The 24859-nt window shown below is 35.1% G+C and overlaps 3 protein-coding genes across 3 annotated transcripts; all 3 read left to right on the forward strand.

Moving 5' to 3' along the window:
- Window positions 1-11809: 11809 nt before the first annotated feature.
- LOC126764911 (uncharacterized) lies at window positions 11810-13050 on the forward strand. Its single transcript, XM_050482593.1, has 4 exons — window positions 11810-12308; window positions 12372-12574; window positions 12677-12830; window positions 12892-13050. Exons 1-4 carry the CDS (start codon window positions 12176-12178, stop codon window positions 12987-12989), a joined length of 588 nt encoding a protein of 195 aa, XP_050338550.1. The 5' UTR covers window positions 11810-12175; the 3' UTR covers window positions 12990-13050.
- Window positions 13051-23062: 10012 nt separating this feature from the next.
- LOC126764905 (jerky protein homolog-like) lies at window positions 23063-24414 on the forward strand. The gene is given in 3 exon segments (XM_050482582.1): window positions 23063-23377; window positions 23380-23438; window positions 23493-24414. Coding segments are annotated over 3 exon segments (645 nt in total). The 5' UTR covers window positions 23063-23115; the 3' UTR covers window positions 23817-24414.
- Window positions 23842-24414, forward strand: LOC126764925 (uncharacterized). The gene is made up of 2 exons (XM_050482601.1): window positions 23842-23964; window positions 24038-24414. The coding sequence occupies exons 1-2, from the start codon at window positions 23842-23844 to the stop codon at window positions 24302-24304; spliced, it is 390 nt and encodes a 129-aa protein (XP_050338558.1). The 3' UTR covers window positions 24305-24414.
- Window positions 24415-24859: the final 445 nt, after the last annotated feature.

Here is a 24859-nt window from a genome sequence, read left to right on the forward strand (position 1 = left end):
GAGTCGATGTTAGGATCTCGGAGCGCACGCACATCTAAAACACTGGAGACGTGTCTTTCGTCTATCACAACATGATCGATCTGGTTGGTAGTTTTTCGATCCGGAGACAGCCAGGCTTGATGAATCTTCTTATGCTGGAATCTAGTACTACAGATAACCCATTTGGGAATGTTTCGTCGTGGAGGCTGAATTTACCGACCGTAGTGCCAAATATACCTTCTTTGCCCACCCTGGCGTTAAAGTCGCCAAGCACGATTTTGACATCGTGGCGGGGGCAGCTCTCATAAGCGCGCTCCAAGCGCTCATAGAAGGCATCTTTGGTCACATCGTCCTTCTCTTCCGTCGGGGCGTGGGCGCAAATCAGCGATATGTTGAAGAACCTCGCTTTGATGCGGATTGTGGCTAGACGTTCATTCACCGGAGTGAATGATAGTACTCGGCGACGGAGTCTCTCTCCCACCACGAATCCTACACCAAACTTGCGCTCCTTTATATGGCCACTGTAGTAAATGTCACAAGGACCTACTCGTCTCTGTCCTTGTCCCGTCCATCGCATTTCTTGGACGGCGGTGATGTCAGCCTTTATTTTTGCGAGGACATCAACCAGCTGGGCAGCGGCACCTTCCCAATTAAGGGTCCGGACATTCCAGGTGCATGCCCTCAAATCGTAGTCCTTATTCCGTTTGCCATGGTCGCCATCAAAAGGGGGGTCTCTCATCCGAGGCTGTTTCAACTTTTTCATTGGTATTGTTTTTTTTACGTGGCGGGTCCCAAGCCCAGCGCACAACCCTATGTAGGGAATGTTTCGCCTTCTCACATTAGCTCGCCCTCGAACGGATGTTCTTAGTCTACCTAGAGGATACTTGGTCAAAAACCGGAAGTAGTGAGCTGCTTGAGCCATGTGTAAAAGAATCGTTTCTGGCCACTCCCCAGTGAATGGCGATCAGAGGACTTTCCTCACTTGCGTGAACTTCTACACATGACTCCATCCATAAAATCTTTGCAAATATATGATTCAATAAGATTTGTATTACTACCAAAATATGCATTTTATATAGGTTTGGTACGACATACATATGTATATTTATATACTTAAATAAATATTTGCTTTGGTCATTAAACTTTTCGATATCATGTTAAAAGACCAAGCGGTCGCACATTTGTCCATATACATATCATTATGTGTGCATGTAGACAAATATAAAAGAACCATACGCATAATGTTTGTAAATTTGTCTACATGCAACAAATGTATGTAAATATGTACATCAATGCTTCATGCGAAATTTCCGTTGACGCGGACAACCAATGGCGAAGCTCATATTTTTTGCTTTCATGTCAAAGAGTCAATGTGTCGAAAGAATGACGCGACGACAAAGCTTCACAACATTGTTGAAAATCCGAGCTGTGCCGAAAACACAGACGAACGATCGCCAATTGCCACTGCTTCCCTTGCCGCTGTACCAGCTTCGCTTACAAACCAACGTAGATATGTATGTTTGTGTGTGAGCTTGCATACATGCCGACTCAGATTTTTGCAAGCCGCGTAACAATATTTTGTACATTCCTTGACAAATACAGTCAATCCCGGTTATGTGCCACAATCAAAGATACAGATTTTTGTGGTTTGTTAAAAAAAAAATTAATATGGCACATAAGCGAGTGCGGATACTTAATCGAGTGGTACTTAAAACAATAATTTCCATGTATATCAAAAAACAACCGTGAGATGCAGCAAGATATGGGGCAGTTAAGAGGGCTGATTTTATTTAAGCGGAATACTACTTAACCGGGATTCACCGTACACATAAATAGAGGAATATTGAATATTTTCTTTGGCACATTTCTTGACTTGAAAATCGAAAAATAAACTATGTTGTCAATTTTATTCTATACTTATATTTGCGGGGTTGTCTTTTTTCTTCTCATACAAATATCAGAAATTGTTCAATTTATGATTTTTAGCTTTTGCCATCGTTGCGAAAAGACGCTTGTTGGCAAAGGCATGCTCGGGGAGATGTAATGGTATTTGCTTTTATGAATGAAGCAAGTTTGCCTGTTGAAAGTGTGCTTGCGTTCATGAATGAAAATATTGTTGTTGTGTGTTTTTCTACAAATTTGGGCATCGACTTGGCTGCCATATTGACTTGTGACGCCGCTGATGCTACTTGAAACCATTGTGGTTTTTGTAGAACAATATTCGTAGTTTTTGCGGGTGACATACATATCTACATGTGAACGTATGTATAAGTATGTACGTTGTGTATGCATTATTTGTGTGGGAATGTCATGCGCACATATTTACATGTGTACTCATATTTGTATGTTGGTTGGTATACATTATTTGTTCGGCAATGTCGTACACATATGCGCGCACACTTTTTACTGATAAATGATATTACGATTTGAATTTGAATTGTACTTACATATGTATGTACATATGTGTATATGTAATTATGCGATGATATGTAGATGCGTATGAAAATTAAATGCCATATTATTGTAATATGTATACTAAGTTTTTATGATATCCTGCCAACCACGGCTACCCGCTTGAGACAAATATTCCAATACAACTACATATTTTTTCTCTATACACTAACACCAACGCACATTTTCGGGTTATTTTTTGTTTACCTAAATGCGATGAAAAAAAGTTTCTTTCATCTCTTGATTTATTCGAATGAGTGCGAAGGAGAAAACATTATTGTCAATAGTGATAAAAGAAAATCCCAAAAAGGGTAATAAAAAAACGATTGAAAGACGCATGTCATTCGTGATCGTACTATCGTAAAGGAGGCTCGTACAACAAGAAGGTAAGTGAATGATTTTTTTTAAATAATTTGCAAATAATTACTTTATTTGTTTTTATAGCATTGGAATTAGCAGCTGCAGCAATATCATCAGAAGCAGCAAATTTAAATTGTTAAGTAAGTATGTGAGAAAAAGTGTGTGTTGTTTGAAATTGGATTGCGCAGTTCAACATAATACGCAAAAATAATTACATATGTATGTACATAAGTATGTATTTTATGCGTTTAAAGCGGCCTGCACAATCCAATATAATATGTGAAAACAAATGTTTGCCTTATTTTTTAAATAATAAGATAATATTATTCTTTTATTTCAGATATTATTATGATTTTTATTTAATTATTCTTTTCAGATTTTATCACTATTTTTATTTAATTAATCTTGGCTTTCAGAGTAAATTCTATTTGTATTTAATATATTTTATTCTTTCAGATAATATTAATCTTTTCTTTCAGATATTATTATCATTTTATACAATTAATCTTTCTTCAATGTAATTATTATTTATTTTCAGGTATTAATAATCTTTATTTTATTTTCAGGTATTTGTCTTTTATAATATTTTTCCACTCTTTTATTTTCAGGTTTTAAAAATTCTTTTCTTTATTTAATCTTTTTTCAGATATTAAATATTTTTTAAATTAAATATATTTTTATTTATATAAATTGTAATAAATTTTTTGTAAACATCTAAAAAATAAAATAAAATAAAATAAAAATTTTGAAAATTAAAAAGTTTAGTTTGAAATTTTAAGAAATTTTAAAAGTAGGAATCACAAAATGCAACCCTGCATCAGCTATTCAAAAAGAGAAAATGCAACCCTGTATCAGCCGTTGATTGGGGAGATTAGAGCAGGACAGATATACTTTTTTATATGACACTGCTGAATGAGCGCAACAAAGATGTATGATCACATGTATACGTACGTGACTGGGTAAAATTGTCGCTCGGCCTATGTAAAGCAGAGAACGTATATTTATAGAGAAGGTTCACGATGACGAAAATTTAGGGATATTTCAATTTTGGGATATTAACTGTTTTGGATGAGCGTGTTTCACCACAGAAAATTATTAGCGTGTTTCACCACTTAACATCAGGGGACACGAAAATAGCAGAATTGAGCATTTTCAGTGTTAAATGAGAAAAATAATAATTCCAATGTTAAGGAATGTACGCTTACAGATTCGCATATTTACTATGCGCAAACGATGCTGCATATATGTATGTAATTTATAGATCGGTATACATATGTTTGTATGTATGTATATTTGTTATGGAAGCACATAAGTATGTACATATATATTTTAAAATTGAGCTATTTTATGATGAATTCCATAAAATCTTTGCAAATATATGTATAATTCAATAAGATTTGTTATATCGGGTGATTTTTAAGAGCTTGATAACTTTTTTTTTAAAAAAAACGCATAAAATTTGCAAAATCTCATCGGTTCTTTATTTGAAACGTTAGATTGGTTCATGACATTTACTTTTTGAACATATTTTCATTTAAATGTTGACCGCGGCTGCGTCTTAGGTGGTCCATTCGGAAAGTCCAATTTTGGGCAACTTTTTCGAGCATTTCGGCCGGAATAGCCCGAATTTCTTCGGAAATGTTGTCTTCCAAAGCTGGAATAGTTGCTGGCTTATTTCTGTAGACTTTAGACTTGACGTAGCCCCACAAAAAATAGTCTAAAGGCGTTAAATCGCATGATCTTGGTGGCCAACTGCCCATGCATCCCGAAAAATGCACTGTTTGGTGTGGTTTGTACGCTGGTGGAATCATTGGACCGTATTTTTTCAAAGATGCTGTTGGACGCAACGTTACGGTGAATGGCGATCGCTATCGTTCGATGCTAACAAACTTTTTGTTGCCAAAATGGAAGAACTGAACTTGGTTGACATGTGGTTTCAACAAGATGGCGCTACATGCCACACAGCTCGCGATTCTATGGCCATTTTGAGGGAAAACTTCGGAGAACAATTCATCTCAAGAAATGGACCAGTAAGTTGGCCACCAAGATCATGCGATTTAACGCCTTTAGACTATTTTTTGTGGGGCTACGTCAAGTCTAAAGTCTACAGAAATAAGCCAGCAACTATTCCAGCTTTGGAAGACAACATTTCCGAAGAAATTCGGGCTATTCCGGCCGAAATGCTCGAAAAGTTGCCCAAAATTGGACTTTCCGAATGGACCACCAAGACGCAGCCGCGGTCAACATTTAAATGAAATTATCTTCAAAGTAAATGTCATGAACCAATCTAACGTTTCAAATAAAGAACCGATGAGTGTTTTTTTTTTTTTTAAAAATTATCAAGCTCTTAAAAAAATCACCCGATATAAATTAAAAACAATTTGTTTGTCCCTAAAAACAGACTTATAACAATTTGTAAAAGTTTGCATTTGCCTCCCCAATTGATGACGATTGAGCAGACGTTCCATTGGAATTTAAGTGATGCTTACCCAATCCACAAAAAGGGAGACCCCATAATATGCGCCAACTACCGTGGAATAAGCCTCCTCAACATCACGTGTAAGGTTCTATCGAGTGTATTGTGTGAAAGATTAAAGTCCACCGTCAATAAACTGATTGAGTTATCAGTGAGGCTTAAAATCAAATCAACTACTACCAATATGCCAAATTAGAGAAAATTGAGAATACAAAATGCCTTGCGATTTCACCACAGCTGCTAAGAAGGAGAAATTTACAGCGATGTCTGAATTTGGAGAACTTGAAAACACATCTCATTTGTGGCGCGTTGAACAACACCAAGCTGCGCAGTCATTTAACGAACATCGCCGAGCCGTTCGATGGCATTCGGGCTATTACATTTGTCCGAATAGACGGCCATCTGAAAATTATACGCTTTTTAGAGGAAGAGGAAGGCCATCATTTGAAATGACCAGGTGGAGAAGGATCATTTTGGAATTTCCATTGCCGCCACTATGAAATTGTAAGAAACGACTGGCGCGTTGTTGTTAACTTTATAATCGTAAGCTAATTACATCAGAAAAGAAGAAGTAGTATGTATAGTTGACTTTTGACCGCAAATATCGATTTGTAAGACTTGTATAATTGAAATGCGGAGAACATTTTTTTCCTGTTAGTAGTGTGACTGTGCCAAAAATGGGTAGAATCGGATCAATATATGTTTTAGCTGCATATACCAAAAAGAGGATTATCAAATTTCAGGGTGATTTCATGCAGCCAATTTGGGAGTTATCTACATGAAAATTAGAGAATGTCTTTTACTCATAACAGTGTATATTTTACCTAAAATTTATAAAATTGAGCAAAACGACCTCACCCCCACATAGCTATTATCAGGATTTTCGAACATAGCTGACTTTATTCCATTAGATTGATGATTGCATAAAGGTACTTTATGAAGCCAGGGAACATTTTTAGCATCTAGTATGTTAACAGTATGTACGTTATGTAAAAATATATAAAATTGGGTTGATGCTAAAGTCGATACTTAATATAAAGTTTTGACAGCACCTGAAAAATTCCGCAGTCTTTGAACTTTGCTAGTTGCAAAAGTATAAAATGCTCATAAACCGAACTTATTCCTACATTACCTTTTATAGTTTATAGCTACCTTTAAGGTAATTGAAAATACTAGTAATACGAACTTTATTATTGTTTACTAGATACTTATGGACAAGTGTCGAGATTGTTTGAAGCGATTTGAAGGTACCGTTGTAAGAGGAAGGTGAAGTCCTCCTGATTAAAAAATATATAGGGTTATAGGCACCGCAAACGCTTAGTTTACGAGATATTCGACCTTAAAGTTCAAAAATTCGCAAAATTTGAACATTTCAAGAAGCTATTTCACCACGTTAAACCCACTTTATTCACATTTTTCTCTTCAAATTAATTAAATTACACTATAATCTTTTAAATAAATCCGCATTTTACACTTTTAGCAGGTTTTTTATTTAAAAAATCTTTATTTTAAAAATTACATTTTACACTCGTTTGAACCTCATTTGTTTACCAAAAATTACGAAGAAATGGAGGGCTGCCATGTGATGACAAGGCAATTCGGTGAAATTCCTCTTTTTCGCAAAAACTCCTCTATTCATGCATATGGATATTTTCTTTTTTAAATTTATTAAGCAAATAAGTAATATTATATACATGTATTAGTAATATTATATAATAATATTATATATACATATGTATAAGTAATATTATATAATAATGTTACGTAATAAAGGTTGTAAGGTTACAGTACAGTACGAAAACTCAAATTTTGTTTCAATATGTATGAGTGCATGATAACCGTAAAATATAACCACTTTATATCCAAAACTCATATTTTAAATATAATAATATATACATCGTCACCTAAAATACAAACCAATGTATCATAAAATTATAAACAAATTTAAATATGGAAAACTTTTAAATATTGGATATATACATCGATATAAAGTGGTTATATTTTACGGTTATCATGCACTCATATTGAAACAAAATTTGAGTTTTGGATATGTAGTTATATTTTTGGTTATATCAAAACTCATATTTTTTAATATATAATAATATATATATCGTCACCTAATACAAACCAATGTATCATAAAAAATAAATGGAAATCGCTGACAGAAATAATAATCAAAATTTATCAATTTTATAACGAAAACTTAAATTTTGTTTGAATATGAGTGCATAATAACCAAAGAATATAACCATTTTCACCACTTTATGACAAAAAGTCAATATATTTTTTATTTTTAACGCAGAAAGGAGTACTACGCGAAAGTACTTCAGTCACCCTGGGTATTCGCTCGACCAGGGTTATTTTTTTAAAGCGCGGCCGAAAGCCGCCAACGCAGAAAGGAGTACTTCGCGAAAGTACTTCAGTCACATAAATTACGTATTACACTTATACATATGTAGAAAGTATTTTTTTATAGTTAATATAGAAAAAAGAATCACGCGATAAAACAAACAAGGAAAAATTGTTAAAAATCCTACATATTTACCGTTTAAGATGTGGCAAGGCTCGTTTTCCTCATAATTGTAAGCAATCTAACCTTTTCAACGATGAGTGTGCTAAGTGATTTTTAAATTAATAAATTTAGGTAAAATATAGCAAAATAAAAGTGAAATGTAAGCTTATTTCAAAGCTTAGAGTGTGTATTTAAATACACAAAGTAAAAACTGTGAAAAAATTTTGTGAAACATAGAGAAATAACATGTTTTCTTAGTGCAAATTTTTGAACTTTTAATCGTGAATATTTTCAAAAATATTAGTAATTTTTTCATTATTTTTGGATATTCCTCCTCTGGAGAAGCTCCCCTATCCGTACATCCCCTATTTATACGGAAATTCGGTTTTTTTACCCCTCCGCCAAAGTAATCGGAATCGTGCCAAAAAAACCAATGTGTACTTATCTTTTCCTCTAGATTTGGTATCCACGCATGTGGTTCACTATATGGGATGTTTTACACGAACAACCACTATTTTTCACAACAAGAAACTGGAAGTATACACAAAGTTTCAGGATCGCAAACAAAAAACACGTCTGCCTCACACGGTATGTTGCAAAGTTTCCAAGAGTGACGATACGGTTGTCCGTTGTTGTTGATGTTTTTTTTGGTCGACCGCGAGTTACAACATTCTTTTTCATCTTTAGGACATTCTGCACGAAATACAATGAACGGTCTAATGTTTTAGCGATATTCCTAAGACTTTGGGCCTCTTTTCTGAGATTTAAGACGATTTCCTTTTCCTCCGCACTGCAATGCTTTTTTCTACCCATCTATACAATTTTTTAGTTTTCAATGCGTTTTAAACATGGAGCTATACAACCGAAAAAGCAAACCATTACAATAAATCGTCCGATTTGCTGAAAATCTTAAACCAATTACCAATGTACTTATTATTTTGACCAATTAGAAATACGAGCATCAACAAACAATTGCCACGCTACAAAGAGGGGATTCAGTATTTTCTTTTCATTATAAAAGGTACTACAATATCGAATTTAATAAAATTAACCCTTAGTTGCATTCGTGTACTTCACCAAATATTCAAAATTCAATCATGAATGCAGCCTAAAGGAATGTACTTATTATTTTGACCATATGTGTATATATCAACTGACTTATAGAATCGTTTTTGTAAACAAAATAAGGATTCCTGTTTTGTTTTGGATTAAAATGTAAGAAAATACCTTAATATGCAAAATTTTTGGAATATGCTTTTCGCTATTGCATATGCACAGTGGATATATATGTACAGATCATATTACATATGTAAATTAGTAAAAATGGCTTTTTTACTGACACAGCTGTTACTCGCTTTATTCTTTATTCTTAATGTCTAGCATTCCACTTCAACCTGACCGACTTTCTTGTTTTGCTCCACGGAGAAACGGTTCTGTTCTTATTTGTTCTTTCGAGCTGCAGCAGAGAACGTATATTTATAGAAAAGGTCCAACAACGGACAAGCGTGTGAATTGTCAAAAGCTAACAAAATGCGATGAGCGTGTTTGACCACAGCTAGCTCAGAAGGAGAAATGTTAACAGTGGCGTGTGAACAGAGCTGAGCATTTAATGAAAATTATGCTCTGAAATATACATTGCTATTACAGACGTATGTTGGCCTTTTGCTTATATTTTTATACGTTTACATGCCATCATATTAATTGATGATTATCATTTTGCGTATTTTTATGAATATATGCAAAACTAATAATATTCTAATTAAATTATGCTATTTCCAAAACAATATTTGTAGTTAATGTGCAACGAAAAAGAGTTATTTTTAAATATTTCTTATGTTTGATACTATAATATATGTATTTATAAATATGTTTGTATATATAATATATATATATATATATATGACATACTATCATAATATCATAAGGACTTAATATACATATTACAATAATATGTCATTTAATTTTCATACGCATCTACATACATATCAGCGCACAATTACATAAGCACATACATATGTATGTAAATACAATTCAAATTCAAATCGTAATGTCATTTATCAGTAAAAAGTGTGCGCGCACTGCTCTATATGTTTGTACATGCATATGTGTACGACATTGCCGAACAAATAATGTATACACAAACCAACATACAAATATGAGTACACATGTAAATATGTGCGCATGACATTCCCACACAAATAATGCATACACAACATACATACCTATACATACGTTCACATGTAGATATGTCACCCGCAAAAACTACGAATATTGTTCTACAAAAACAATAATGGTTTCAAATAGCATCAGCAGCGTCACAAGTCAATATGGCAGCCAAGTCGATGCCCAAATTTGTAGAAAAACACACAACAACAATATTTTCATTCATGAACGCAAGCACACTTTCAACAGGCAAACTTGCTTCATTCATAAAAACAAATACCATTACATCTCCCCGAGCATGCTTTTGCCCACAAGCGTCTTTTCGCGACAATGGCAAAAGCTAGAAATCATAAATTGAACAATTTCTGATATTTGTATGAGAAGAAAAAAGACAACCCCGCAAATATAAGTATAGAATAAAATTGACAACATAGTTTATTTGTCGATTTTCAAGTCAAGAAATGTGCCAAAATATATAAAATATTCAATATTCCTCTGATTTATGTGTACAGTGGATGCCGGTTAAGTAGTACTCCGCTTATATGGGAATCATGCCTCTTAACTGCCTATATCTTGCTGCATCTCACGGTTGGTTTTTTGAAATACATAGAAATTATTGTTTTAAGTACCACTCGCTTCAGTATTCGCACTCGCATATGTGCCATATTAATTTTTTTTTAACAAACCACAAAAATCTGTATCTTTGAATGTGGCACATAACCGGCATTGACTGTATTTGTCAAGGAATGTACAAAATATTGTTACGCGGCTTGCAAAATTCTGCGTCGATATGTATGCAAGCTCACACACAAACATACATATCTACGTTGGTTTGTTAGCGAAGCTGGTACAGCGGCAAGGGAAGCAGTGGCAATTGGTGATCGTTCGTTTGTGCTTTCGGCACAGCTCGGATTTTCTACCAACAACACAATGTTGTGAAGCTTTGTCGTCGCGTCATTCTTTCGACACATTGATTCTTTGACATGAAAGCAAAAAATACAAGCATTGAGTGTACATATTTACATACATATGTTGCATGTAGACAAATTTACAAACATTATGCGTATGGTTTGTCATATTTGTTTACATGCACACATAATTATATATGGACAAAAGTGCGACCGCTTGGTCTTTTAACATGATATCGAAAAGTTTAATGACCAAAGCAAATATTTATTTAAGTATATAAATATACATTTGTATGTCGTACCAAACCTATATAAAATGCATATTTAGGTAGTAATACAAATCTTATTGAATTATACATATATTTGCAAAGATTTTATGCAATTCATCATAAAATAGCTCAATCTTAAAATATATACATACATACATACATATGTATGTACACACTTATGTGCTTTCATAACAAATATATGTATGTATGTACATATGTATACCGATCTATAAATTATATGCAGCATCGTTTGCGCATAGTAGAAAAGGGAATCTGTAAGCGTACATTTCTAAACATTGAAATTAACATATTTTTTCCCATTGGCTCTAGCAACTACTCAGTTCTGTTATTGTCGTGCCCCTGATGTTAAATGGTGAAATGCGCTAATAGTTTTCTGTGGTGAAATGCACCCATCCAAAACAGTAAATATCCCAAAATCCAAATATCCCTAAATTCTCGACATCGTGAACCTTCTCTATAATATCCCTGTAGTTCGGCTGGTGTCAAGCGATTACCAGAGCGCGAATTCTACTAGCGATTTCATGCATTACCGCTAGTTAGTCTTTTCGCAAATGATTTGTAATGCAACGAGGCATCGAATCTGAAGAAACCCACCCCTAAAAAGCGAAACTCAATGCGTATATGAAATTCCAATAACAACAATGTGCGAGCAGATCAAAATTCAACAGAAATTTAGTGTCCCGTACTATTCCTTCAGAAATTCGCAGGAATTGTAGTTCGATCGATCGCTCAGTCTGCCATTGTCATTTTTACACTAAATTGTTTAGATCTTGAGTGTCAATTGTAGTTGAAGAGCAGTCGAAAAAGGTCAATAAAGAACAGACATTCCTTAAATAAAAATAATTTATTTTAGTGTTGTTAGTGAAAAAATTAAAGTCGAATAAAAAAATAAAAAAGTGAAGTGTAAAGTAATTTATAAGGTATACATTAATACCATAACAATCAATCAATATAATATTAACGTTAAAAAATTTTGCAAGCGAAATAAAACAAATAATAATAATAAAGTAGTTATAATAATAAAAAATAAAAACAAATGAAGGTAGCTAAGAAAATTGTAGGTAGGAGACCGAACCCAAAACGAATTAAAAAGACTTGCTACAATCAAGTATATACAGAAAAGGCATGTAAATGCGAAGATAAGGAAGCTTTAAAGGCTTTCTTCGAAGGTAAAGTATAAGCTGCCAACAAGTATATTCCTCTTTTCATTCATATATATTTTTTATTTCTAGAACTGATGGAAAGAAAAATGAGCCAAATTTATGCACAGTACCAAGTGCTCCTAGAAGAAGTAGCGCAGCAGAAAGTCCTCATTCAGCAGCTTCTAAAAGAACGCACCGACGACTCATCGATAATGAGAGAATTTCCAATTAAAAACAAAACAGATTTGGGCCGAATTAATGAAAATATAGAAGTTCGCGGAAAGAAGAACTACGTAAGTAATATTTTTTCTTTCGATTTCCTTATTTAAAATACGTTTCAGTAAATTTCGATTTTTTTTTTATTTTTACCGTTTCAACCCTTTACTTTCTTGCAGATCAAATGTATGACTCAAATTCTTCATCGTTCTGGAGTGGTGAAAAACCTGAAGAATATTATAACAGACGAATTGGCCATGCAGTACAATATTAATGGAGTGTTGGGCAAAGATTCGTTCAAAGGCTTTACAAATTTTTTCGACGCCCTTATTGGTAAGAACAAAATGCTTTTTAATTAAAACAGTTAATAACAAATATATTTTAATTATTTTAGAGTCCATTCCTACCGGGATAGACGCTGGATCGCCAGAGAATCAACTGCGCCAAGCCCTTCAGCGTCAAAAAAAACGCGTAATAAAAAAAATCATTTAGTAAATAAAGAAAATAAATGATTAATAAATAACAATATAATGTAAGATAGTACATATTTTAAAACTACTAAGTAAGAAACTAAATTAAAAAATACATATGTATAACTGAATTTAATATATCTATTGCTTTGAATTTCATAAAAATTTCTTGTATTTTCGTAAAATTGAACCAGTAGAATCGCTAGCGAATTAGAATTAATGAAATCGCTAACGATTTTGAATTAGTCAAACCACCTGTAATTTCGAATTAACGAAATCACTAACGATTTGGAATCAGTCAAATCACTAGCCATTTTGAATTAATGAAAGCGCTAGTGATTCTGTATTAGCGATTCACTTACGATTTTGGAACTAGTCATTTCACCAATGACTGGTAATGCAGCGTCGCACCGCTCGATTACCCTCGTAGGACATTGCAATGTAAAAATCGTTAGTTAAATAACATTGCGAGTAATCGGGCTGGAACTGGTTCTAATGATTAGGAATTAGTCATATCGTTAGCTCTTCCCCGATGGTAATGAACTACAGGGTAATAAGTCATGTCATGATTTCAGTCCCTGAAGGCGTTGTATGTACATACATAGTACATACATATGTATGTACGTGTGTGCATGCTACATGTGCATATGAATACGTAAGTTTTAAATTATAAAAAGTATGATTTATGTACATACATACATATATATTACTAGTTTTTTTTTATATATTATGATATTATTTTACACAGATACGTATACATATGTATGTATATTTTATACACATATCCCTGCCAACCATGAGCGGGTAAAACACCAGATAATTAGCGGGTAACATGGTGGTAAACATATAGAATGTTTCTTAAGCCTGGCAGATATTTTACCTACTCACGTACGTATACATGTGATCAGACATCTTTGTTGCGCTCATTCAGCAGTGTCATATAAAAAAGTATATCTGTCCTGCTCTAATATCCCCAATCGAAGGCTGATTCAGGGTTGCATTTTAAACAGCTGATGCAGAGTTGTATTTTAAACAGCTGATACAGGGTTGCATTTTTTGATTCCTACTTTCAAAATTTATTAAAATTTCAAAGAAAACTTTTTATTTTTTTAATTTTTAAATTATTAAATTTATTATTTTTAATAAATATTTATATAAGTATTTATATAAAATTGTAATTAATTATTTTAACGCTAACATTTCATAAATAAAAATATATTTAATTTAAAAAAAGAATTTCATCTGAAAAAAGATTAATTACAGAAAAGAATTATTATTAGCTGAAAATAAAGTGAAAAAAGACTATAAAAGACAAATACCTGAAAATAAAAGAGTGGAAAAATATTATAAAAGACAAATAACTGAAAATAAAATAAAGGTTATTCTTCTTCTTAATTGGCGTAGACACCGCTTACGCGATTATAGCCGAGTTAACAACAGCGCGCCAGTCGTTTCTCCTTTTCGCTACGTGGCGCCAATTGGATATTCCAAGCGAAGCCAGGTCCTTCTCCACTTGGTCCTTCCAACGGAGTGGAGGTCTTCCTCTTCCTCTGCTTCCCCGGCGGGTACTGCGTCGAATACTTTCAGAGCTGGAGTGTTTTCGTCCATCCGGACAACATGACCTAGCCAGCGTAGCCGCTGTCTTTTAATTCGCTGAACTATGTCGATGTCGTCGTATATCTCGTACAGCTCATCGTTCCATCGAATGCGATGTTCGCCGTGGCCAATGCGCAAAGGACCATAAATCTTTCGCAGAACTTTTCTCTCGAAAACTCGCAACGTCGACTCATCCGTTGTTGACATCGTCCAAGACTCTGCACCATATAGCAGGACGGGAATTATGAGCGACTTATAGAGTTTGGTTTTTGTTCGTCGAGAGAGGACTTTACTTTTCAATTGCCTACTCAGTCCGAAGTAGCACCTGCTGGCAAGAGCAATCCTGCGTTGGATTTCCAGGCTGACATTGTTGGTGGTGTTAATACTGGTTCCTAAATAGACGAAATTAACTACAACTTCAAAGTTATGACTGTCAACAGTGACGTGAGTGCCAAGTCGCGAGTGCGACGACTGTTTGTTTGATGACAGGAGATATTTCGTTTTGCCCTCGTTCACTACCAGACCCATTTTCTGTGCTTCCTTGTCCAGCCTAGAGAAAGCAGAACTAACGGCGCGGGTGTTAAGGCCGATGATATCAATATCATCAGCATACGCCAGCAGCTGTACACTCTTATAGAAGATGGTACCTTCTCTATTAAGTTCTGCAGCTCCAACTATTTTCTCTAGAAGCAGGTTGAAAAAGTCACACGATAGGGAATCGCCTTGTCCGAAACCTCTTTTGGTATCGAACGGCTCGGAGAGGTCCTTCCCGATTCTGACGGAGCTCTTCGTGTTGCTCAACGTCAGTATACACAGCCGTATTAGTTTTGCGGGGATACCAAATTCAGATATCGCGGCATAAAGGCAACTCCTTTTCGTGCTGTCGAAAGCAGCTTTGAAATCGACGAAGAGGTGGTGTGTGTCGATTCTCCTTTCACGGGTCTTTTCCAAGATTTGGCGCATGGTGAATATCTGGTCGGTTGTCGATTTTCCAGGTATAAAGCCACACTGATAAGGTCCAATCAGTTTGTTGACGGTGGGCTTTAATCTTTCACACAATACGCTCGATAGAACCTTATATGCGATGTTGAGGAGGCTAATCCCACGGTAGTTGGCGCAGATTGTGGGGTCTCCTTTTTTATGGATTGGGCATAGCACACTTAAATTCCAATCGTTGGGCATGCTTTCGTCCGACCATATTTTACAAAGAAGCTGATGCATGCTCCTTATCAGTTCTTCGCTGCCGTGTTTGAATAGCTCGGCCGGCAATCCATCGGCCCCGCCGCTTTGTTGTTCTTCAGGCGGGTAATTGCTATTCGAACTTCTTCATGGTCGGGCAATGGGACGTCTGCCTCATCCGAGGCTGTTTGCTAATTTTCATTGGTAGAATTTTTTACGTGGCAGGTCCCAAACCCAGCGCACAACCCTGCGCACAGTGATTCGCCTGGATCATTGTAGGCGGACAAAAGTCAATGTAAACAATCAAATAATTGACAGTACTCTGATTATAACAACCCTTGATATGTCACAATTTTAAGTAAGAATTGCGCAAAATATTCTAATACGGTTAACTACGACAAGTTTATTCGAAGTGATACGGTGTTATCATTTTTATTTTTTCAATTTAAATAATAAATACCATATAAATAGTGATTTAAAAAGGTTTGTAGAGGAAAACACGACTGTGGATGAAATGGACTTTAATTTAGATGGTATGTATGTTTATTTTATGCAATTTAATACTTGGTTTACGTTTAGCTAATACGTTGTACGGGGTTTTGAAAACTCATTTAAAAATTTTTGTGTTCTTTTTATTTTAAAGTGCTTAAAGTATGCAACTTTTTTTATCCACATATATCCAAGCTAATGTTTGAATATTGTATAGGTTGCCGTTATAAGCTATACAATGACCTTTGATCGAGTACCACATCTTTCCCCCATAATTTTTAATTATTTTTTTTCCAGATCGAGTTTGCTCTATTTCAAAAATGGAGTTATTTGAAGAATGGCGAAAATGTAAAATAGAGCAAAATTCCCGGTTAGTGGATTATGTTTTCAAAAAATTTAGTGCTACAGATGTAACGCCTGATACACAGAGGGATATAAAGTTAAAAATTTCGAGTGTTTCGTCAAAATTTTCCAAAAAATGGACTGAAGCAAATATGATTATTGAACGTTTTTTAAACAAAAATCGCAGTTGGTTAGAAGGAGCAGATTTACAATTTCACCTACAAATGGAACATACCTGTCCTACCTCATCAACTGGAAGCAATCGACCTCAAGGTAGACCAAAAAAAAATTTTGAAGAGTCGTCTTTTAAAACGAAAAAACGAAGGGTTGAAGACTTATTAGAATCGCGAAGTGCCATCGAGTTGACCGTAGCCGCTGAAGTAGCAAATCGCTTGGAGGGTAATAGAAACATAACTACTTCGATTAGAGAAAGTTTGAAATCTTCAGAAAAAAAGAAGTCTGGTAATACTACATGCGAAGGCAGGCAATTGACAAGCTTATTATGTTGATTCTAAGTGCACAGTTACTCGTATACACAGACGCGAAAATGGTCATTGAAGGCGGGACATAAAGTTTTTCCATCCTATTTTAGTTTACGTAAGTCAAAAATTTAAATTTAATTGTCCCGCCTTCAAAACCATCAAAAGTACCACGTCAAGTAATATGTGACCATGACGATAAAGATTATGTAGTACCTGATTCAGATGAATCTAACAGTGATGATGAGGCATTTAACGAGTAATGATGTAGTAGTATTGTGTGTTATTGTGTGTTTTTGTCTTTTTTATGTTATTGTTAATATTAGGTCTGTTCGTAGAAAACCCCCTTATTAGTCAGCACGTTTCTCATTAGTTGAAATGTAATGGACTTACAAACAGATGTCTATGCATTCCAACCAATGAAAAACGCGATGGTTAGTAAGGGATTTTCTACGAACACACCTATTATTGTTATTATAATTTTCTCTATGTTCAAATGAATGTTATTGTATGTTCTGATATTAAAAAATAATTAAATATATTTTTTACAAAATTTTTTGTTTTCTATACGTAAATCTAAAAAAATATATTAATTTTTTCAATGAAACTTAAGATAATTAATCAACACAACCAACATACATATATTAAATTTCAAACTAAAATATTTTTGTCCCCCTAGCTTGTATTAAACGATACACTGTGCTGCGGAGGGGATGTTTCGCCTTCTCACTTTAGCTCGCCTTCAAACGGATGTTCTTAGGCTACCCAGAGGATACTTGGTCAAAGACCGGAAGTAGTGAGCTGCTTGAGTCATATGTAAAAGAATCGTTTCTGGCCACTCCCAAGTGAATGGCGATCAGAGAACTTTCCTCACTTGCGTGAACTTCTACATATGACTCCATCCTAAACCTAAACCTCCATTAAAACCTGAAAATAAAAGAGTGGAAAAATATTATAATAGACAAATACCTGAAAATAAATAATTATTAATACCTGAAAATAAATAATAATTACATTGAAGAAAGATTAATTGTATAAAATGATAATAATATCTGAAAGAAAAGATTAATATTATCTGAAAGAATAAAATATATTAAATACAAATAGAATTTACTCTGAAAGCCAATATTAATTAAATAAAAATAGTGATAAAATCTGAAAAAAAAGAATAATTAAATAAAAATCCTAATAATATCTGAAATAAAAGAATAATATTATCTTATTATTTAAAATATAAGGCAAACATTTGTTTTCACATATTATATTGGATTGTGCAGGCCGCCTTAAACGCATAAAATACATACTTATGTACATATGTATATAATTATTTTTGCGTATTATGTTGAACTGCGCAATCCAATTTCAAACAACACACACTTTTTCTCACATACTTACTTAACAATTTAAATTTGCTGCTTCTGATGATATTGCTGCAGCTGCTAATTCCAATGCTATAAAAACAAATGAAGTAATTATTTGCAAATTATTTAAAAAAAATCATTCACTTACCTTCTTGTTGTACGAGCCTCCTTTACTATAGTACGATCACGAATGACATGCGTCTTTCAATCGTTTTTTTATTACCCTTTTCGGGATTTTCTTTTGGCACTATTAATAATTATGTTTTCTCCTTCGCACTCATTCAAATAAATCAAGAAATGAAAAAAACTTTTTTTCATCGAATTTAGGTAAACAAAAAATAACCCGAAAATGTGCGTTGGTGTTAGTGTATAGAGAAAAATGTGAAGTTGTATTGGAATATTTGTCATATGTAGGATATAATTAAAAATTTGGTATTAATTTAATATTAAGTAAAATATTGCCTTATATAAAATAGTTAGTTAATTAATTAAAAAGTAATCAATTTGTGAAAAAATAATTTTCAAATCAATTCATATAATTGCACATAAACGCTGGAGGATGGAGTCATGTGTAGAAGTTCACGCAAGTGAGGAAAGTTCTCTGATCGCCATTCACTTGGGAGTGGCCAGAAATGATTCTTTTACATATGACTCAAGCAGCTCACGACTTCCGGTCTTTGACCAAGTATCCTCTGGGTAGCCTAAGAACATCCGTTCGAAGGTGAGCTAAAGTGAGAAGGCGAAACATCCCCTGCATAGGGTTGTGCGCTGGGTTTGGGACCCGCCACGTAAAAAGCCTACCCCAATGAAAAACGACAAACAGCCTCGGATGAGGCAGACGTCCCATTGCCCGACTATGAAGAAGTTCGAATAGCAATTACCCGCCTGAAGAACAACAAAGCGGCGGGGGCCGATGGATTGCCGGCCGAGCTATTCAAACACGGCAGCGAAGAACTGATAAGGAGCATGCATCAGCTTCTTTGTAAAATATGGTCGGACGAAAGCATGCCCAACGATTGGAATTTAAGTGTGCTATGCCCAATCCATAAAAAAGGAGACCCCACAATCTGCGCCAACTACCGTGGGATTAGCCTCCTCAACATCGCATATAAGGTTCTATCGAGCGTATTGTGTGAAAGATTAAAGCCCACCGTCAACAAACTGATTAGACCTTATCAGTGTGGCTTTAGACCTGGAAAATCAACAACCGACCAGATATTCACCATGCGCCAAATCTTGGAAAAGACCCGTGAAAGGAGAATCGACACACACCACCTCTTCGTCGATTTCAAAGCTGCTTTCGACAGCACGAAAAGGAACTGCCTCTATGCCGCGATGTCTGAATTAGGTATCCCCTCAAAACTAATACGGCTGTGTAAACTGACGTTGAGCAACACGAAGAGCTCCGTCAGAATCGGGAAGGACCTCTCCGAGCCGTTCGATACCAAACGAGGTTTCAGACAAGGCGATTCCCTATCGTGCGACTTTTTCAACCTGCTTCTGGAGAAAATAGTTCGAGCCGCAGAACTAAATAGAGAAGGTACCATCTTCTATAAGAGTGTACAGCTGCTGGCGTATGGTGATGATATTGATATCATCGGCCTTAACACCCGCGCCGTTAGTTCTGCTTTCTCCAGACTAGACAAGGAAGCACAGAAAATGGGTCTGGCAGTGAACGAGGGCAAAACGAAATATCTCCTGTCATCAAACAAACAGTCGTCGCACTCGCGACTTGGCACTCACGTCACTGTTGACAGTCATAACTTTGAAGTTGTAGTTAATTTCGTCTATTTAGGAACCAGTATTAACACCACCAACAATGTCAGCCTGGAAATCCAACGCAGGATTGCTCTTGCCAGCAGGTGCTACTTCGCACTGAGTAGGCAATTGAAAAGTAAAGTCCTCTCTCGACGAACAAAAACCAAACTCTATAAGTCGCTCATAATTCCCGTCCTGCTATATGGTGCAGAGGCTTGGACGATGTCAACAACTGATGAGTCGACGTTGCGAGTTTTCGAGAGAAAAGTTCTGCGAAAGATTTATGGTCCTTTGCGCGTTGGCCACGGCGAATATCGCATTCGATGGAACGATGAGCTGTACGAGATATACGACGACATTGACATAGTTCAGCGAATTAAAAGACAGCGGCATGTTGTCCGAATGGACAAAAACACTCCAGCTCTGAAAGTATTCGACGCAGTACCCGCCGGGGGAAGCAGAGGAAGAGGAAGACCTCTACTCCGTTGGAAGGACCAAGTGGAGAAGGACCTGGCTACGCTTGGAATATCCAATTGGCGCCACGTAGCGAAAAGGAGAAACGACTGGCGCGCTGTTGTTAACTCGGCTATAATCCCGTAAGCGGTGTCTACGCCAATTAAGAAGAAGAAACGCATAAAAATATAAGCCAAAAGGCCGGCATGCCGCTGTAAAATCAAAGTAATTTGTATATTTTTCATTTAATGCTCAACTCTGTTCACGCGCCACTGTTAAAATTTCTCCTTCTGAGCTAGCTGTGGTGAAATACGCTCATCGCATTTTGTTAGCTTTTGACATTTTACACCCTTGTCCGTTGTTGGACCTTCTCTATAAATATACGTTCTCTGTCTGTACTTAAATAAAAACTAATCACCGAAATTTGAGAGAAAAATCAAGACAACCTACATAAAATTAAGCACAATTTTTTTTGCAAATTGTATCGATTCTACATTATCCGAAGGAACTTCGTTCCTACCTGGTGTCCCACCACACCACATTTCTTTTTTTCTCCATAACATACATCTATAATATCATCACACACCTATAACATATTTATTGTTTACATTTTTTTTGAAATATTTAATGCCTATGAAACAAAGGTAGTATTTCAGTTTACTACATTGCCGTGTGTGTCACCAACGTAGTAAACAGAATATCATGATACCTTTACTATGGTATTGTTACTACATGTCTGTCTCGGGTATTAGCATCCGAACATAGGTGCGCTACTTCGTGGTGAAAACCGTTTGGTACTAGGCGACTTTAAAGCGCTTGTTGTTGTTTTAGCGGATACCTAATCCCCATTTGGGCACAATTCCGATTTCTTTGGCGCCGCGATTTGAAGGTACCGCAAACGCTTAGTTTACGAGATATTCGACCTTAAAGTTCAAAAATTCGCAAAATTCGAACATTTCAAGAAGCTATTTCATCACGTTAAACCCACTTTATTCACATTTTTCTCTTCAAATTAATTAAATTACACTATAATCTTTTAAATAAATTCACATTTTACACTTTTAGCAGGTTTTTTTATTTAAAAAATCTTTATTTTAAAAATTACATTTTACACTCGTTTGAACCTCATTTGTTTACTAAAAATTACGAAGAAATGGAGCGCTGACATGTGATGACAAGGCAATTCGCTGAAATTCCTCTTGTTCGCAAAAATTCCTCTATTCATGCATATGGATATTTTCTTTTTTAAATTTATTAAGCAAATAAGTAATATTATATACATGTATTAGTAATGTTATATAACAGTATTATATATACATGTGGGAACGAATAAAGACAGACTAGAAGTGGGCGAACGTATGGACAGTAACATGCAACACTGATCGCAATAGACAACGAGTAGCGACGAAGAAACAAGTAACAAAGACTTTGAAAACGACAGTCAGTCGAGACGCGGACGAGCACGGTGCCAGTTGAAAATAAAAACTAAAACATTGTTAAGAACATTTCATGTAAAATAAAATAACAACATTTTGTAAAATAAACACTTTTCTTATAATAAATACGAATCCACCCCTACATACATATGTATAAGTAATATTATATAATAATGTTACGTAATAAAGTGTAAGGTTACAGTACAGTACGAAAACTCAAATTTTGTTTCAATATGTATGAGTGCATGATAACCGTAAAATATAACCACTTTATATCCAAAACTCATATTTTAAATATAATAATACAGCGCACGCTCGTTAATGTGAACACTCTATAGTTCGAACATCCCATAATGTGAACAGACTTTTTTATGCATTGACTGCACTATAATGTGAACAAACCCAAAAGGTTCTATAATATGAACAAAAGACGTTAAAGTATTTGAATGTAGTTTACACAGATCTCAGCTAATTCTGAATTTGGAGAATCCCCTAATTGTAGAATAAGACTCTCATTTGTATTGCATGTAATGCGTAGAATACTTCAGTTGCAATTTTGTATTCGCGTGGAGTGTTTCGTTTTAGATTTTCTGTTAAAAATGAATTCTAAAAAACACACGTTTTTGACATTGAAGCAAAAAGCTGATATTCTCGATTCTTTAAAAAGAGGCTCATTTATGACGTTCTTAGCAAAGAAATATAATGTTGGTAAATCAACAATTTGTGGAATCAAAGCAAAAAAACAAGTGATTTTAAAGTTCGTGAACAACACATACTCGGGACCTGAACAAAGAACTCTGCGTCCTTCAGAGCTGCCCAAAATGGAGAAAGCTCTTCATCGTTGGTTTATCAAAATGCGGAATAAAAACTGGCCAGTAAGTGCCTTAATGTTGAAAGAAAAGGCCAAAGTACTGCATGCACAAGTAAAGGAAAATGAATCTAACTTCAACGCTAGTGATGGATGGCTTCAAGCAGCATGGCTACAAATATCAGGCGAAAAACTGTCTTCGCTGCCTCAGCTCGTGGATCCATTTAAGGAAAAACTTAGAGCTAAAATGGCCGAACTGGAGCTGTGTAACGACCAGTTATATAATGCTGATGAGTCAGGCTTATTCTGGAAACTTCTGCCAGAAAAAACGTACGTGTCCAGTATGGAAAAGAGAGCCCCAGGCGTTAAGTCGGAAAAGCAGCGAATCACGTTTTTATGTTGCTCAAACGCCACTGGATCTCATAAACTGAAACTTTTGGTAATTGGAAAGGCAAAGAATCCACGCTGCTTTAAAAACTTTCAATGCCCCACAGACTATAAGAGCTCAAAACCGCCTGGATGACGTCGGCTGTTTTCAAGGAATGGTTTCATGAGCTCTTCGTTCCACAGGTGAGGATTTATTTTGTATTTTGTTAACTTTTTTCTTTTAAATTCGTTTTTTAGGTAACGTCATTTTTAAAGGAGAAAGGTTTGCCAATTAAAGCTCTACTCCTAATCGACAACGCTCCTTCTCACCCAAATGAAGCTCAGCTGGCAACGGAGGATGGACAAATTTTGGCAATGTTTATGCCACTAAACGTTACTCCCCTCATCCAACCAATGGATCAAAATGCCATAAAGATCACAAAGTTGCATTACAGATATAGTCTTTTAGCCTCAATAGCAGCTACAAACTCCAATTTACTCGATTCGATGAAAAAAATTACTTTACGCTATAAATCTTTTGGATGCCGATTGGAGTCGTGTCAGCGAAGTAACATTAGCTAATTGCTGGAAATATATTTTAAATTTTATGGCAGGTGATGACGATTCCGAAGAGAGTGTTCCGCTCGCAATTTTAAAAGAAAAATGGGGAGCTGCACTTCGCGCCTTGATGAGCAATACCGTCGATCTCCTTAACAGTTTGAATACTGAGGTTTGTTCGTTTTCGCAGAATCGCACAAAGATATGCAGGTTATTGAAAATGATTTTCTTATTAACCATTTCAGGCTGAATTAACGCTACCAGGCGTTCATGAATGGAACGAAAATATTGAAGATGATAATGCAAATGACGAGCATGAAGAAGAAGACGATTCCGATGAAGGCAGCGTATCGGAGGTAGAGGAGAAAATTAAGCGGACTGAAGCAGTTGAAATTTTCAACAAGGCGATAAGGTGGGCTGGTCATGAAGACGTCGATCCAAATGTTGTAAATGTACTAAGACGTCTAAGAGAGAAAGCTGTGCTCCAACTTTTAGAAACACAGAAGATATAGTAAAGGATGACTGATTTTTTCAAATAAAACCTAGATTTTGTATAATATGTGTTACGTAAAAATGTATATGTAATGAAAACATGAATAAAATGTGAATTCCAATATATAAATACGTACTATCCTATTCGTTTGGAGCATTCCATAATGTGAACACTTTCGATAATGTGAACTGCCTTGGTTTTAATTACGTCAGATTATCGAGCGTGCGCTGTATACATATATATCGGCACCTAATATACAAACCAATGTATCATAAAAAATAAATGGAAATCGCTGACAGAAATAATAATCAAAATTTATCAATTTTATAACGAAAACTTAAATTTTGTTTGAATATGAGTGCATAATAACCAAAGAATATAACCACTTTCACCACTTTATAACAAAAAGTCAATACATTTTTTTAACTCAGAAAGGAGTAGCTCGCGAAAGTACTTCAGTCACATAAATTACGTATTACACATATACATATGTTGAACGTATTTTTTTTATAGTTAATATAGAAAAAAGAATCACGCGATAAAACAAACAAAGAAAAATTGTTAAAAATCCTAC

Source organism: Bactrocera neohumeralis, unplaced genomic scaffold (assembly GCF_024586455.1).
Source record: "Bactrocera neohumeralis isolate Rockhampton unplaced genomic scaffold, APGP_CSIRO_Bneo_wtdbg2-racon-allhic-juicebox.fasta_v2 cluster10, whole genome shotgun sequence".
Taxonomy (NCBI): domain Eukaryota; kingdom Metazoa; phylum Arthropoda; class Insecta; order Diptera; family Tephritidae; genus Bactrocera; species Bactrocera neohumeralis.